Source organism: Esox lucius, chromosome 17, assembly GCF_011004845.1.
Source record: "Esox lucius isolate fEsoLuc1 chromosome 17, fEsoLuc1.pri, whole genome shotgun sequence".
Lineage (NCBI taxonomy): Eukaryota > Metazoa > Chordata > Actinopteri > Esociformes > Esocidae > Esox > Esox lucius.
Genome location: NC_047585.1, coordinates 7,351,447 through 7,365,507, shown reverse-complemented (window position 1 = coordinate 7,365,507; position 14,061 = coordinate 7,351,447). Strand labels below are relative to the sequence as shown.

General features: G+C 39.3%; 1 protein-coding gene across 3 annotated transcripts in view; it reads right to left on the bottom strand.

Annotated features, from left to right (window-relative positions):
* Positions 1–1,024: 1,024 nt before the first annotated feature.
* The window catches only part of LOC105017410 (rho GTPase-activating protein 40), a 56,506-nt gene continuing 43,469 nt past the window's right edge, over positions 1,025–14,061 (bottom strand). For all 3 annotated transcript variants that reach the window (XM_010882009.3, XM_010882010.3, XM_020055184.2), the window contains 13 exons: positions 12,321–12,586; positions 11,522–11,609; positions 10,487–10,635; positions 9,635–9,800; positions 9,402–9,493; positions 9,025–9,102; positions 8,460–8,619; positions 7,175–7,257; positions 6,143–6,358; positions 5,883–6,026; positions 5,523–5,671; positions 3,049–3,116; positions 1,025–2,613 (listed from right to left, as the gene is read on the bottom strand). In XM_010882009.3, the coding sequence (XP_010880311.2) occupies positions 2,498–2,613; positions 3,049–3,116; positions 5,523–5,671; positions 5,883–6,026; positions 6,143–6,358; positions 7,175–7,257; positions 8,460–8,619; positions 9,025–9,102; positions 9,402–9,493; positions 9,635–9,800; positions 10,487–10,635; positions 11,522–11,609; positions 12,321–12,586 (1,775 nt within the window). In that variant the 3' untranslated portion in view covers positions 1,025–2,497. The remainder of the gene's footprint in view (positions 2,614–3,048; positions 3,117–5,522; positions 5,672–5,882; positions 6,027–6,142; positions 6,359–7,174; positions 7,258–8,459; positions 8,620–9,024; positions 9,103–9,401; positions 9,494–9,634; positions 9,801–10,486; positions 10,636–11,521; positions 11,610–12,320; positions 12,587–14,061) is intronic.

The window sequence follows — 14,061 nt, the reverse complement described above, 5'->3', positions numbered from 1 at the left end:
CATTCCTACTAAATTCCACATTGTAAGAGTAAAAAGTAATAGATTTTGATCCAAACATTTTTTGTGTTCACAAAATCATGTGGTAGTTCCATGGTTTACAACAAACAAACGTACTGACCACTGAGCACCGTATGTAGTAAACCCTTAAAGCTATTAAGTGTTTTTGTCAGCTTAATATATCTGAGCACTGCTGTAGTGATGAAAAACTGTAGCATGTGATACCTGAATTCAATCAAACCCTAATTAATGTGTTTTTGCATATTAATCCAGTGGTAATAAAGAACTACCAGACTGGTCTTGGAAACTGTATAAAAACCTAAAGCAACTAACAGATAGGTATAGGATACTGTATTAAAAAGTTCAATTACTACCAATGCTTTCAATTTTTAGAAGTAGAAGGGTGTGTGTACAAGGTTAAGTAAGGTTTTTGGCTGTTAGTGTTAGGGAAAATAGGATTGAATGTAAACCAATTGTAACTCTTCAAACGGCTCTCAATAATAATGCACTACAAGGCTGTTAGAGTTTTTGTGTGTATTCCCGCTCCATGTCAGTGGTCATGGATAGCCTTAATGGAGAAGGAGGTTCTGTTGGGTCCCTACAAGCAAAAACCTTTAAATTATTTGAATCCTTCTTGAATGTACATTTGATCTGTGGACTCAAATAAAGTATTTCAAGCGAGTTTGTGGAGTACAGATGGTGTTCGTATGCATACACACATATGTGTACACACACACATTCCACACATTCAAACAATATCCATGCGCTCTGGCTTTGGCTGGGGTATGTCAGCCTGAGGTGCCTGTAGTCAATAGTTCCCCTGGGGGAGTACAGAGCTTTAAAGATGACCTAGTTCCACTGATTAACATCAGCAGAAGGCCTTTTCTATCACTGCTTTGAATGTGTGTGTTCTATCAGTGCTTTGTGCATGTGCATCGAACTGTGCCATGGACTCAGCCATAGGCCAATTGAGCTTGTGTAGTGAAGCTCAACATACACAAACACGCATACAGACACAGACAGGCAATACTGGCCATATATTGACTTTTATTAAACTTCTGTTTATCAAACATTTGAACAAAGTGACTTGTCTAGTATGGTTGGTGTAATGCATTTTATTTGACGGAGAGGAAATTATGTAATGATGGATGCTCAGTGTCATTATAATACTGCAGACTGAACACTGCTTCATTCTCACCTAAAATGGCTGCTGAAGAAAACTGTGGCGCTGTATGGAACAATTACATTCATGGGAAGGTAATACATGTAGATTGGCAAATAGCCTAGTTGTTAGAACACCTGACCAGTAGCCAAGAGGTTTCTAGATCAAATCCCCAAGCTAGCAAAGGGGGAAACATTTATTGTTTTGTCCTCGAGCAAGTCAATTAACCCTAATTGCTCCCCAGCTGTCCAATGTGGCAGCCCTTATGAAGTAACATCTTGGTTGGACCTGTTGTTCAATTGAGGACTAAAATAATTTGTAGGAACATGCATAAACAGAGGCAGATAGTGTCCAATGCCTAGCTTGATGAAAATAAGCCAACCCTATTCATAGGTTTCATTTTTGTTTCTTGTTTTAAAACAGGAATTCATGGCAAATGAGCAATAGGGGGGGGAAAGGCAGAGGTACAGAAGGGCATCCAAATAACGAATCCAATAAAACTGTACAACAGCAAAATACACTGTTAACGTCAAGAAAAAGATTGAAGGAGCTTACATGACTGTAATGTTACCAACTTCACCAGTATCAGATGCTCCTATTAATTTCAAAGGGCAACATTCATTAATACAGACAATTGCACACCCATAGACACATCCAATCAGTTATAAATAGTCAATCACTTAATCACACTTAATCAAAACAAGACGTAAAAACAGAAACGAAGTCCAGCTTCACTCTCTGTTTTTAAACAAAAGTTCCCTTTGGAGATCATGCATAAAAGTCTTAGAGGTTGACCTTTGATCCTTTGAAGAGTATAATTGTCTCAGTCTTCTGATTAGGTCTCTTATAGAGAGCCTGAAAAGCCCAGAAGAGAACACAGCCGAAGTGTCACAAACAGGAGACAGGGCATCAGTTCATACCGACTGTCCCCACTGCAACAACAAAGACAAAACCAACAAAAAGGAATGCATCTTATACATTCCTTGCCTGTTCCCTTTTTCGTCAAGTGTCTAAGCAGATGGAACAGAGAAATACAAAAAAGAAAGAGAGGAAGAATGAGCGCTGTGGTAGCCAGGTGCTCCAAATCTCCATTTGGATAGACTCTGGAAGTTGACAAGTCAAGCATCGACTTCAGATCCAACCTCTCTTTAGAAAGTCCTATGTTTTTTTTGCTGTCTCTCTGTGTTTTGCTCCTCCCAGTCTGGTCTCCCCCTTATTGTCCAGAGAAAAGGGGGGATAGGGGGATCAGTCTTTGTGTTTATAACTGCAGCAATTCACTTCTTGCTGACTGGGGCTTGAAGCCCCTTGCTGGCCTCTCCCTCTGCCTGTGGCTGTCTCTTATTGCTGCAGCCCTCTACTGGTGGCGAAGGGTTTCAGCTTGATGACCCACTCACCTCCAGGGTTGCTGTTGTACAAGTCCAGGAGATGGGTCTCTGGGTCTAGGCAGTGTTCACCTATGGTACAGACCAGAAACACAAAACATAGGACCACATAATTTCACCATATATATACACAGGCTCATTCACTGAGATCAAATCTCATCAGAAAGGGAATGGTTAAAGACAGTTTAAACTGAGCTACATGTCTAAGCATTTGTCTCCTCCAATAACTGCATGTGGAAATCAATGGGTCATTCTCTCACCGTCAATTTAACTTTCAAGGGCTTTATTGGAATGGAATACATGTGTTTACATTGCCAAAACAGTTGAAAATTGGAAAGATAAAATAGAAATGTATAACAGTTGTGACAGCTCCCTCCATCTCATTCATTACTATGACCTGGCCAAGGTAATCAGTCCAACGACCAGAGAGACATGCTAGTCAGAGTCACTCATGCAACTTAACAAAGATTTCAGCCTGAACAGAGTCTGGAGGCCAGTGGGACTTACCGATGTTTCCACCCACTTCATAGATGGCACAGTCGGGGTAGGTCATCGAACCATTTACTGAACCATTCCTGTGAAAAAAAAGACAGACGCACATGCAATTAGCCATGCTATTTATTCAGTGCTTTCCGTTAACTTGAGCATTTGCAAATTCCGCTTGCAGAATGTCAATGCAGTATTATTGATGGGTCTTAATGCAGTGGCCCCACAGCTTGGCTTTTCCCAGGTCCTGTGTTTTGAGGTTGTGAGAAAACATGCCTTTTCCTGATAATGCATATGTATTTTAGTTCTATACGTTTGTTAAAGAACTACTTACAACCTGATACATGTGAATACTCCCTCACAACCTGATACATGTGAATAGTCCCTCACAACCTGATACATGTGAATAGTCCCTCACAACCTGAAATGTGTGAATACTCCCTCACAACCTGATATGTGTGAATAGTCCCTCACGACCTGATACGTGTGAATAGTCCCTCACCACCTGATACGTGTGAATAGTCCCTCACAACCTGATACGTTTGAATTGTCCCTCACAACCTGATACATGTGAATAGTCCCTCACCACCTGATATGTGTGAATACTCTCTCACAACATTATATGTGTGTTCTGCCAAGAACTCAAGAGGGGACATTATAGACCATATCATACCAGACCATAAAATGTTGAGATATACAGTGAGGGATTTCTTTTTTTATCCCCTGCTGATTTTGTATGTTTGCTCACTGACAAAGAAATTATCACTCTATAATTTTAATGGTAGGTTTATTTGAACAGTGAGATACAGAATAACAAAAATATAAATATATACATTTATTAGCATTTTAATCGGTGAAATAAGTATTTGACCCCTGTGCAATCAGAAATATTTCTGGCTCCCACGTGTCCTTAATACAAGTAAAGAGCTGAGATTAGGAGCACACTGTCCTGCTCCTAATCTCAGCTTGTTACCTGTATAAAAGACACCTGTCCACAGAAGCAATCAATCAATTAGATTCCAAACTCTCCACCAAGGCCAAGACCAAAGAGCTGTCCAAGGATGTCAGGGACCAGATTGTAGACCTACACAAGGCTGGAATGGGCTACAAGACCATCGCCAAGCAGCTTGGTGAGATTATTCACAAATGGAAGAAACCCTCGGTCTGGGCCTCCATGCAAGATCTCACCTCGTGGAGTTGCAATAGGCAGCTGGGACCATAGTGACCAAGAAAGCAATTGGTAACACACTACTTCATGAAGGACTGAAATCCTGCAGCGCCCGCAAGGTCCCCCTGCTCAAGAATGCACATGTACAGGCCTGTCTGAAGTTTGCCAATGAACATCTGAATGATTCAGAGGAGAACTGGGAGAAAGTGTTGTGGTCAGATGAGACCAAAACTGAGCTCTTTGGCATCAATTCAACTTGCAGTGTTTAGAGAAGGAGGAATGCTGCCTATGACCACAAGAACACCATCCCCACCGTCAAACATGGAGGTGGAAACATTATGCTTTGGGGGTGATTTTCTGCTAAAGGGACAGGACAACTTCACCGCATCAAAGGGACGGTGGACGAGACCATGTACTGTCAAATCATGGGTGAGAACCTCCTTCCCTCAGCCAGGGCATTGAAAATGGGTTGTGAATGGGTATTCAGGCATGACAATGACCCAAAACACCGGGCCAAGGCAACAAAGGACTGGCTCAAGAAGAAGCACATTAAGGTCCTGGAGTGGCCTAGCCAGTCTCCAGACCTTAATCCCAGTTGCCAAACATCAGCCACGAAAACGTAATGACTTGGAGAAGATCTGCAAAGAGGAGTGGGACTAAATCCCTCCTGAGATGTGTGCAAACCTGTTGGCCAACTACAAGAAACATCTGACCTCTGTGAATACCAACAAGGGTTTTGCCACCAAGTACTAAGTCATGTTTTGCAGAGGGGTCGAATACTTATTTAACTCATTAAAATGCAAATCAATTTATAACATTATGGACATGCTTTTTTCTGGATTTTTGTTGTTGTTATTCTGTCTCTCACTGTTCAAATTAACCTACCATTAAAATTATAGACTGATAATTTCTTTGTCAGTGGACAAATGTACAAAATCAGCAGGGGATCAAATAATGTTTTCCCTTACTTTAGAATACACATATATGATTAGAAAATGACCAGATTGGGAATGGGAAAGTAAGGATGTGCCTTTGTGGAGTGGAATGTAAGAGTTTAGGTCTAATATGCATATGCTGTTTTAGTCAAAGACATTTGGAAAAAACAAGAAGACAGAAATAGATGGAAAGAAGGGCTGAACATCTAGGAAAGTAATGTACTATATCTTTTAAATAAACATCAAAGGACAATTCATCAAAGGACAATGGGTCCATTATTATTCTGCAAAAGGTTGTCAACAGGAAGGAGTTTTCCTTGGTCATACTCAGGAAAACTGTCAAGGTCTTTAAACTTAATACATTTCATTGAATGAGTGTAGCTTTAATGTACCGCTTCAGCAGGTCCTTGACGTTGTCAGAGCTTTGGAGATGCCTGTGGAACTGAGCCAGCAGGTCAGATGCTCTGGAGTTTGTGTTAACTTGAACTTCCATGGTGCTGCTCATCAACTCTGCCACCTGGATCTTCACTGTACGACACAGCTGGGGTGTGGTGAAACAGTGAGTCTATTATATATAGTCTATTTGCATAATGTTACAGACTTTTTCCATCTGAAGACTTGCAATATTGTAGTTATTTTATTCACATCCTTTATACAGATAATGCAACATTTGTTTGTATAAAGTTTATATTTACAGTGGTCTCTGAACCAACAACATATTATAAACAAATCTAGGTTAGTTAAGAACTTACCTCAGATGAGTTCTTGTCAGGCTTTTCCTTGCTGTCCTGGTGTATTTTCCTCAGCAGGTTCTTGATGCGCCGGTCATAGAACTGGTACCTCCGGTTACTATTCTCATTCAGCTTACGCACCTGGCTCATCAGGAAGTTCGGGATCTGTGAAGAATCAAGTTGTTTTGCAAATTCACCTGGTTCAGTGGTCTGAAGGCATTTTGTTTACATTGAAAGTTGTGTGACATGAATCTACTACCCATCTCAGCTGTTCAATTTACCATCCAGAGAAAGTCCTGGTAGCGTATGAGGAGCCTCATGATATCAGCAGCCTTCTCGGCCTGTCCCTTCTCCACCCCCGGACCCTCATCAGTGAGGCGGGACGGCACAGCCTTGTGGAGGAACAGATTGGGGGCCATGATGGTGGAAACGGCCCACAGGTTCATACGGTTCTTCCTTTCCCTAGAAACCACCTTACTCAGGAACTCCAGCAAATTCTATGAACATTAAGATTTGGTTGTTGCTGAGAGTGATATGGTTGACTTGAGTGGTGATAAAGACATAATGATGTTTTGGTGTCTGATATGAACTGGAGACTTTTGCTAATGAAGACAACAATGTTAATTCATTTTTTTAATCCATTAAGGCAGGAGCATACAATGACTCATTCTTTAAATATACACATAAAATGTGTCTAGTTATGTGAAGTTATTATCTACAAACTTAATTAAATCTTAAAAGAGCATTAGTTGGAATGCTCTTTTAATGGAAGAATGGTGCATACCTTGATTTCCAGCACCGACCAGTCAGAAAATGTATTCATGCATTGTTGTATGTCAGTTTGGATAAAACTTTCTGCTAAATGGCCAATAGAATATATGACATCAGAACAGCTCATGACATTGCTTCCAGACGTTTTGTAAATGTGGAGGTTTAAAATGTGCATGAGATGTGAAGTACATGCTACCTCCGAGAAAGAAAACATAGAAACGCTCCTGTGCTTTTGTTTATTTTTTGTTTTCAATGTAGTGCTTATCAACCAAATTAGGTTTTTGTGTAGTATACAGTATAATCAAACTATTATTTTGTTTTGTTGATTATTATGTTTTTAAGTATTGTATGTCACTTCTTATAATTAGTCATTCTTATGACCCTGCATACAATCTTTAAGGCTGCTACCTACTACTTTTCAGTAAATACCAATTCAAATCCATTCTCTGGTTCAGCGCATGCAACTACAATGAATTCATATGGAGTTGACTGTTTTAACAGACCTCAAAATAGCTTTGTCAGTTATCAATATATCAACATACCTTAAGTGTGTTTCTGTTAGGGTCAGGTAGAAGAAGGATGAGAAGGTTCAAGACATGTAGCTTCTGTTTCAGTTCAGGGATATCTAGATAGGAGAGGAAAGAATATTCTCATCACACTGTCATTTCTGCAGAGTATACAGTGGATGAGGTTTGAATGAACGAAACAAAAAGCAACGTTCATTGGAAGAAGACAAAAAACTGTCAACAGAAAGGAACAGAAACAAATAGGCTGATCTTGTGGTGATACCACAGCCTCCAGCACCCAAGTCTGCAACAGTTTGAGTCCAGCCTAATGCCATTTGACGTAACCTCTAAATTTCCCCACTGTCATCCTCTCTCAATGTTCATTAGCGAAAAAAAGATTAATGTTAGCAAAATGATATTGTTTACTGCCAAAAAAAACACTAAAAAAAAAATAAAAATAAAAAAAGTATTGGGAATCACTGGACATTTACAATGATCACATCTGTAAAGCTTAATGTGGTGTGACAGGAATAGTAGGACTGATGAACCCATGTTTCATCAGCTAGGGGAAGAAGTCTAAATGTCACATGTTATGAATAAGCAGGACATTAGCATAGATGAACACTAACAAAGATTTTTAATTAAAAAACGTACTATGTTGCGACAAGGCTTTACAGGACTCAAAACTCAAGGACAGGTAACTCAGACGTAACAAGAAACCATGACCGACAAAGAGACAGGGAACTAGGGAGACTAAATATGGAGTTGATAAGGCGAAAACAAGACATGTGAGAAGACTGAAGACACAAGTGAAATCAATAAACTCAAGGGATGAAAAACTTGACATAGAATCATAATAATAAAACCTAAAAAAACAGAAATCCAACAATCGGCACGACAATGGCCTTGCCCAGCTGTTACAGTACAGGGGGGTTGTCACAGAAGATGTAAAAGCTTAGATAGAGAGCAATGAGTGTGACTAACTGATGAATTAATAGAATAAGATAAAATGCAAAGATTGACAACGTTTCGATCCAAAAATGACCTTTGTCAGGTCTGATGAAGGTCCGTTTGGGATTGAAACGTTGTCAAACCGCGTTTTATCTTATTCAATTATCAGTTGCATACTCTCTTCTATCATTACCAATATTTTTTTCATCCTACACCTGACGAGTTGGATGTGCATGTTTACACCTTTCTACAGCAACTGATGAATTACCAAGTGTTTGTGGATACTGAGTTGATGTGAGTTGATGTATGTGACTGTGATTCCATGATAAGAATAAGGGTACATTGTTACTTTCTGCTTGGGCCAGCTCACCCCTGACAGCGCTGAATGTGTTCAGGTGCTCTACGGTGAGCAGTGGAGACGGAAGTTCTCTGATGAACTTCTTCAGAAGGGCTGCAGCGTCATTCGGACTGACTTCGTCCCAGCTGAACCTTCCAGAGTAGAAGTTCTGCTCCAGATCCTGCTGTAGTTTCTGATAAAACCATGGGACATAGACAAGATTCAGTAAAAAATGGGCACATTTTTCTGAGCTTATTACTCCTCCTTTTACATGAACCATGTGACTTTTCCAAGGTAGTCTAGCCACCAACAACAAGTGATCCTTTGAGTGTGATGTGCGATAATGCAATAAACCTCCAAAAAACATTTGTGCACCCTGTGAATTGGGTTGAAATACAGTAGCTGAATCTCAACCCAAATGTATTCAATGAAAAGCTCTGGTCGGGTTGAGATTCCTGTTTATTAGACACATTTAGTTGAATGATAGTATGTGTAGCGGTGACGCCTAACAAGGTGTGGTGAGGGATAAACAATGCAATAACCTCTGTGTGATAACCAAATATCATGTAGTGATCTTCATGTGATAACCAAATCTCACCTTGATTCTGGACTGAGAGCCTGGAACGCGCAGAATGCCTTCTGAGTCAACTCCTTTCTTTTCCAGGAAAGAAAGCAGCTAGAGGAAAGACAAAAAGAGGCCTCAGAACACCAATATGAGAATAAATACATTGAAATATATCTGTATTCCAAATGTATTCCAAAATACAGTAAATTGTACTGTGTGCATTGAAATCAACTTCAAAATGCATGAAAAATAGTTTGCACATGTGTTGTATTACATATCCGTATCCTGAAAATGCATCAAAAATATGTATTCAAAGTATGTTCATTCTGGAAAAGCTCCAGTCACACATGTCATGCTCTTGTCTACTTTTTAATACAGGTACTAGAAATTGATGTAGATGTTTAGCTTACTGCTTGGAGGATGAGAGGAGTGCTGGCAGTTGGCTTGACCTTCTGATCGTTCTCCAGTAGCGTGGCCAGTGGAACCCCAAACAGGGCGCTCTCTGTGAATTTGAGAGTGTGGGGGGTTAGCACAGCAGTCAATCCTTATTCAACCTTAACATCTCCCAGGGCTTGTGTTTTTTAGCAGTGACAGGACAGGCATGTGATGTGCGTGCGTTTTGTGTTATGGGGAGCTCTAATACCCGATATCTTCCTCTTGGGGGTTTTGTGCCTCTTCATGTCAAGCTCCAGAAGGTCACAGAGTGCTGTCATGTCAATGAGGGCCAGCTGACGAACCTTCTTCATATCCTGGTTGGACAGGTCCTGGGTACGAGTCACACCCAGACGACACTGGGGGCAGATTACCCTCTGTATGGGGGGCAGACAGAAACCATACTTGTTTTCTGTGTGCAATGTCTATTAAAAGAAATCAATTGACAGACTTTTTTTCTGTCAACTGAGGTAAAAAGGGCTTTATCCAATACATTTGATTCAATATATATTTTATGCCATGTATATTCAGAATACGTGTTGTCAGAAAGGAATAATAGAACACAACAGTTTCTAAGAGCATAAGCGTAAGAGGTTTCATCTCAATAAGTAGTGACACAATTCTCCTAAACTCTCTCTGTGCAGTACGTACATAAAATAATACTTCCTTTCATTCTGAGCTCCTAACACTGTTGTATAACATACTGTACATGGGGATTAATCAGAGTTGGCAAACAGTGTGGTCTTGTGTGGTTCAGTTGGTAAAGGATGATGCTTGCAATGCCTGGGCTTGTAGATTACATTTTCACAGAGGACAAGCAAGAAACAAAAAGGTATGCACTCAGTGCAGTAATTCCCACTGGATTAGAGCATCAATGAACATAGCAAAGAGCAATGAAGTTGCCTCTAGAAATCGATCCTGTGGCAGTTTTGCAATTCTCCACTCTGACGTTTACGAAGGCTTCAGTTAAGTAAATGCTGATCCTAGATTTGTGACAAGGGGCAATCTGCCAGTAACACAAAGAGAAAACCGAGGCAGTGATGGAGGTGAGTGAGAGTCTTACAGGCAGTGTACCGTCCTCTTTCCTCTTCCGGCCGTTGTTCTGTATCTGAGGCAGCTTGGCCTGTTTTAACAAAATGGCTGCCTGTTCACAGTAGGCCACGTCTGTGATGAATATCTCCTCTTTAAGAGCTCCTCCTTGCTGCTGGTCCTCTGGCAAAGATAAATAACCACATGTTAAAAATAAATCCACCATTTTAATGTTGTCGAAAAAGGGTACGACTTCTAACTCCAAAAAGTTATCAAGATCAATTATTACTGATTAATTATGTATATATAATTATTCATAAATAATTATGTATATTTTTTGTTTATCTTCTTGCTATATTTTTGCTGTGTATATATTTTTCTTCTTAATTCTCACAATGTTGTTGTAGTGTGCTCTTCCACCATTTATGATCTTATTACACTCATGTCTCTATAATATTCAATAATACTACCCAGATTGCTGCTAGTTTATAATATTCATTTTTTAAACTGTTGCTAGTGTACAGTGTTTTGCACATTGTTGCATTATTATAATTTTTTGGTCTGGCTGTATTTTTGCTTATATTCGCTTAACTTAACTCTCACTATGTATTTGTCAGGTGCCAAGTCACAATATTTTTATTGTGCAGCATGATGCTGTGTTGTTTGGTACATTTGATAAATACATCTTGAAACTTAAATGTAACTATATATAACCAATTATAACAGTGTATTCCTAAACTGACCACTTCACACAGACATAGCCTCAAATTATACTGGAATGGGATGGCATGGAAACAGCGGAGATCTCTTTCAATTTCTATGAGTGCGCCTTATAGTTGTTCTAACGAAGCTATTTGATGTGGTAAAACACCAGTAAACATATTCTTTGTGCATGCTGAACTGAAAAGATCTTAAATTGAATAGCCTGTTATGGGAAGCAAGGCAAGCCAGTCAGTGGAGTTAGAGTTCCGGATGAATCAATTAGAACAGGAGAAGCAATCATTCATGTCCATATCTTATATTTTTTAAGGGTACTGTATATGACCAGAAATGTGTAGCTAGTTAGTACCTTGTATTGGGATCTTGTGGATTCTCTCCATGCTTTCTTCTGATATAGATGCTATTGCTTCTACACGCTCAGACTCTGGTAGAGGTGTCTGCATGTGAAGAAGAATTCAATCAGATGTCAATGACACGCTACAGTAACAACTGACAGTGGCGGGGAGGGGATGATTGTGGCCAACAGCTATAAAAGTACAAATCCGAGAGTGAATAATAAATAAAAGTATTATGCCAATCCTATTTCAACTGGGGTCCTAGATGTCTTTTTGCATAATTTCCCTGTCAGGGGAATAGGAACAGAGAAAGAGAATGTGTGTTTTCTAATGTTACAAAACTGATATCATCAAAGGAAGAGCAGTGGTACTCCTATCTTGGGGCTGCTGTGAGACACAGAGAACAAAGAATGGCCTTTGTACACAATTTCCTTTTAGTCAGATAGGTCATCCGTCTTTCCTAATAGAGACAGTTACAACTCCTTCCACCCCAGTGAGCATAGACAACAGAAAAATGAATGAACAAGACTCATTAACAAAATTCTTCTTCTCTGTTAACCTTCATTCCTTGAATGTCCACTTGACAGATCTAAAAGAAAAATGTGTTTAAAAATGAATAATTATTAGCTTACAAACAATGTATGTATGTGATTATTGGGTCTAGTTTCTGCTGTGACTGTCCCTGAACAGGAAAAGCATCCTGTTTTTTCAGGAAATAGAAGGGCTACAAGTTCAAAAAGGAATCAGAATAAAAAGATAATCAGTGTCGACAACCAATTTCAGTGAAAACAGTGAATTAGGGGTTGGTCTGACCTGCGCAATAGAGGGGGATGAGCCGAAGACTTCCCTGACGTCACGAGGAGCTGGCTTGTTCCTCTTCCTCAGGGACAGCGTGTAGGAGTCTAGCCTCCTCTGGACGGCTGCGGCCTGCGTACGGGTCAGAGTGGACAGCAGGATAGCCTGGTCAACATCCTGGTCCTCACTGTCTACGCCTTTGTCTTGGTCTGGTCTCTGCTTCTGCTGTCTTATCAGAGTGGAAAGACCTGCATCCTGCAGCCACTGCTTCTCCTGCTCCCCCTCTGGAACACACAGTAGAGGAGAATGAATATACACAATTAAGTCATTGATCAGAACCATCCTCTTAAACCGCACATTACATACACTCATGCTCAAAAGTTTGGAGTCACTTAGAAATGTCCTTGTTTTTACGAAAGTAAAGCATATTTTTTACATTAAAATAACATCAAATTTATCAGAAATACAGTGTAGACATCGTTAATGTTATAAATTACTATTCTAGAAGGAATTTTTAATGGAATATCTACATAGAGGTAGATCATAGAGGTAGACCATAAGCATATAACACTCATATTTATCTATAATACTCAATGCTTCCACCATACTGTTCATACTCCCCCATCCTACTCTATCAAAATTGATGGCAGTTAAAAAAAAGTATGTATATTACTGCCATACTTGCCATATTTGTTATATTCAATACTTCTACCAATATTGCTTCTAGTTTACAGTACTCTTTTTAAACTGCTGCTATGTACAATGTTATGTATATTATTGCTTTATCCTCTTGCTATATTTTTGCTGTGTGTACATTTTCCTTCTTAAATTCTCAGTACATAGTTGTAGTGTGCTATGTCTCTATTTATAAGCTTATTGCACTCATATGTATCTATAACATTCAATAACTCTCCCAACTTATATAATCTTCTTCTCAACTCTCATTACATAGTTGTCGGGTGCAATGTCACAAGAATTTCATTGTGCAGGATGACGCTGTGTTGTTCGGTGCATTTGACAAATAAACATTGTAACTTGAATCTTCAGCATCAGCGTTTGTGGGTTCGATTACAGGCTCAAAATCATCAGAAACAAAGAACTTTCTTCTGAAAGTTGCCAGTCTATTCTTGTTCTGAGAAATGAAGGCTATTCCATGCGAGAAATTGCCAAGGAACTGAAGAACTACTATAGTGTACTACTCCCTTGATAGAAGTGCCCATCATGCCAATCCAACTTGTGGGAGGTGCTTTAGGAAGCATGGGTTGAAATCTCAGATTACTTTAACAAATTGACACCTAGAATGTTTGAAGGGGACAATTATTATTTAAATTAAAAATCATAATTTCGAACCTATATTTCATTATTTCGAACCTATATTTACTATATTTCCTATTCAGTTTGCATTATTTCCTATTCAAACTCATTTTATGTATGTTTTCATGGAAAACAAGGACATTTCTAAGTGACCCCAAACTTTCGAACGGTAGTGTGCCTGGGAGTTTCAAGTTACAACACACATTTGAGTCAGTGAAACTCATATCTACACACAACACACTAGAAAGTCATTAATATGAATACACTTATAATAATTACATAATATAATCCACATTACATTACACAGGCTGGAAACATTAGCAGTCATTGCACTGCATGTGAAATAGAATACTTGCTTGCATGCATGAATGCTGATTTCTGCATGTAAACGTGGATATTTTGCCATTACTTTGACTTTCATGAATTATTAAGTAACCAATGTTCA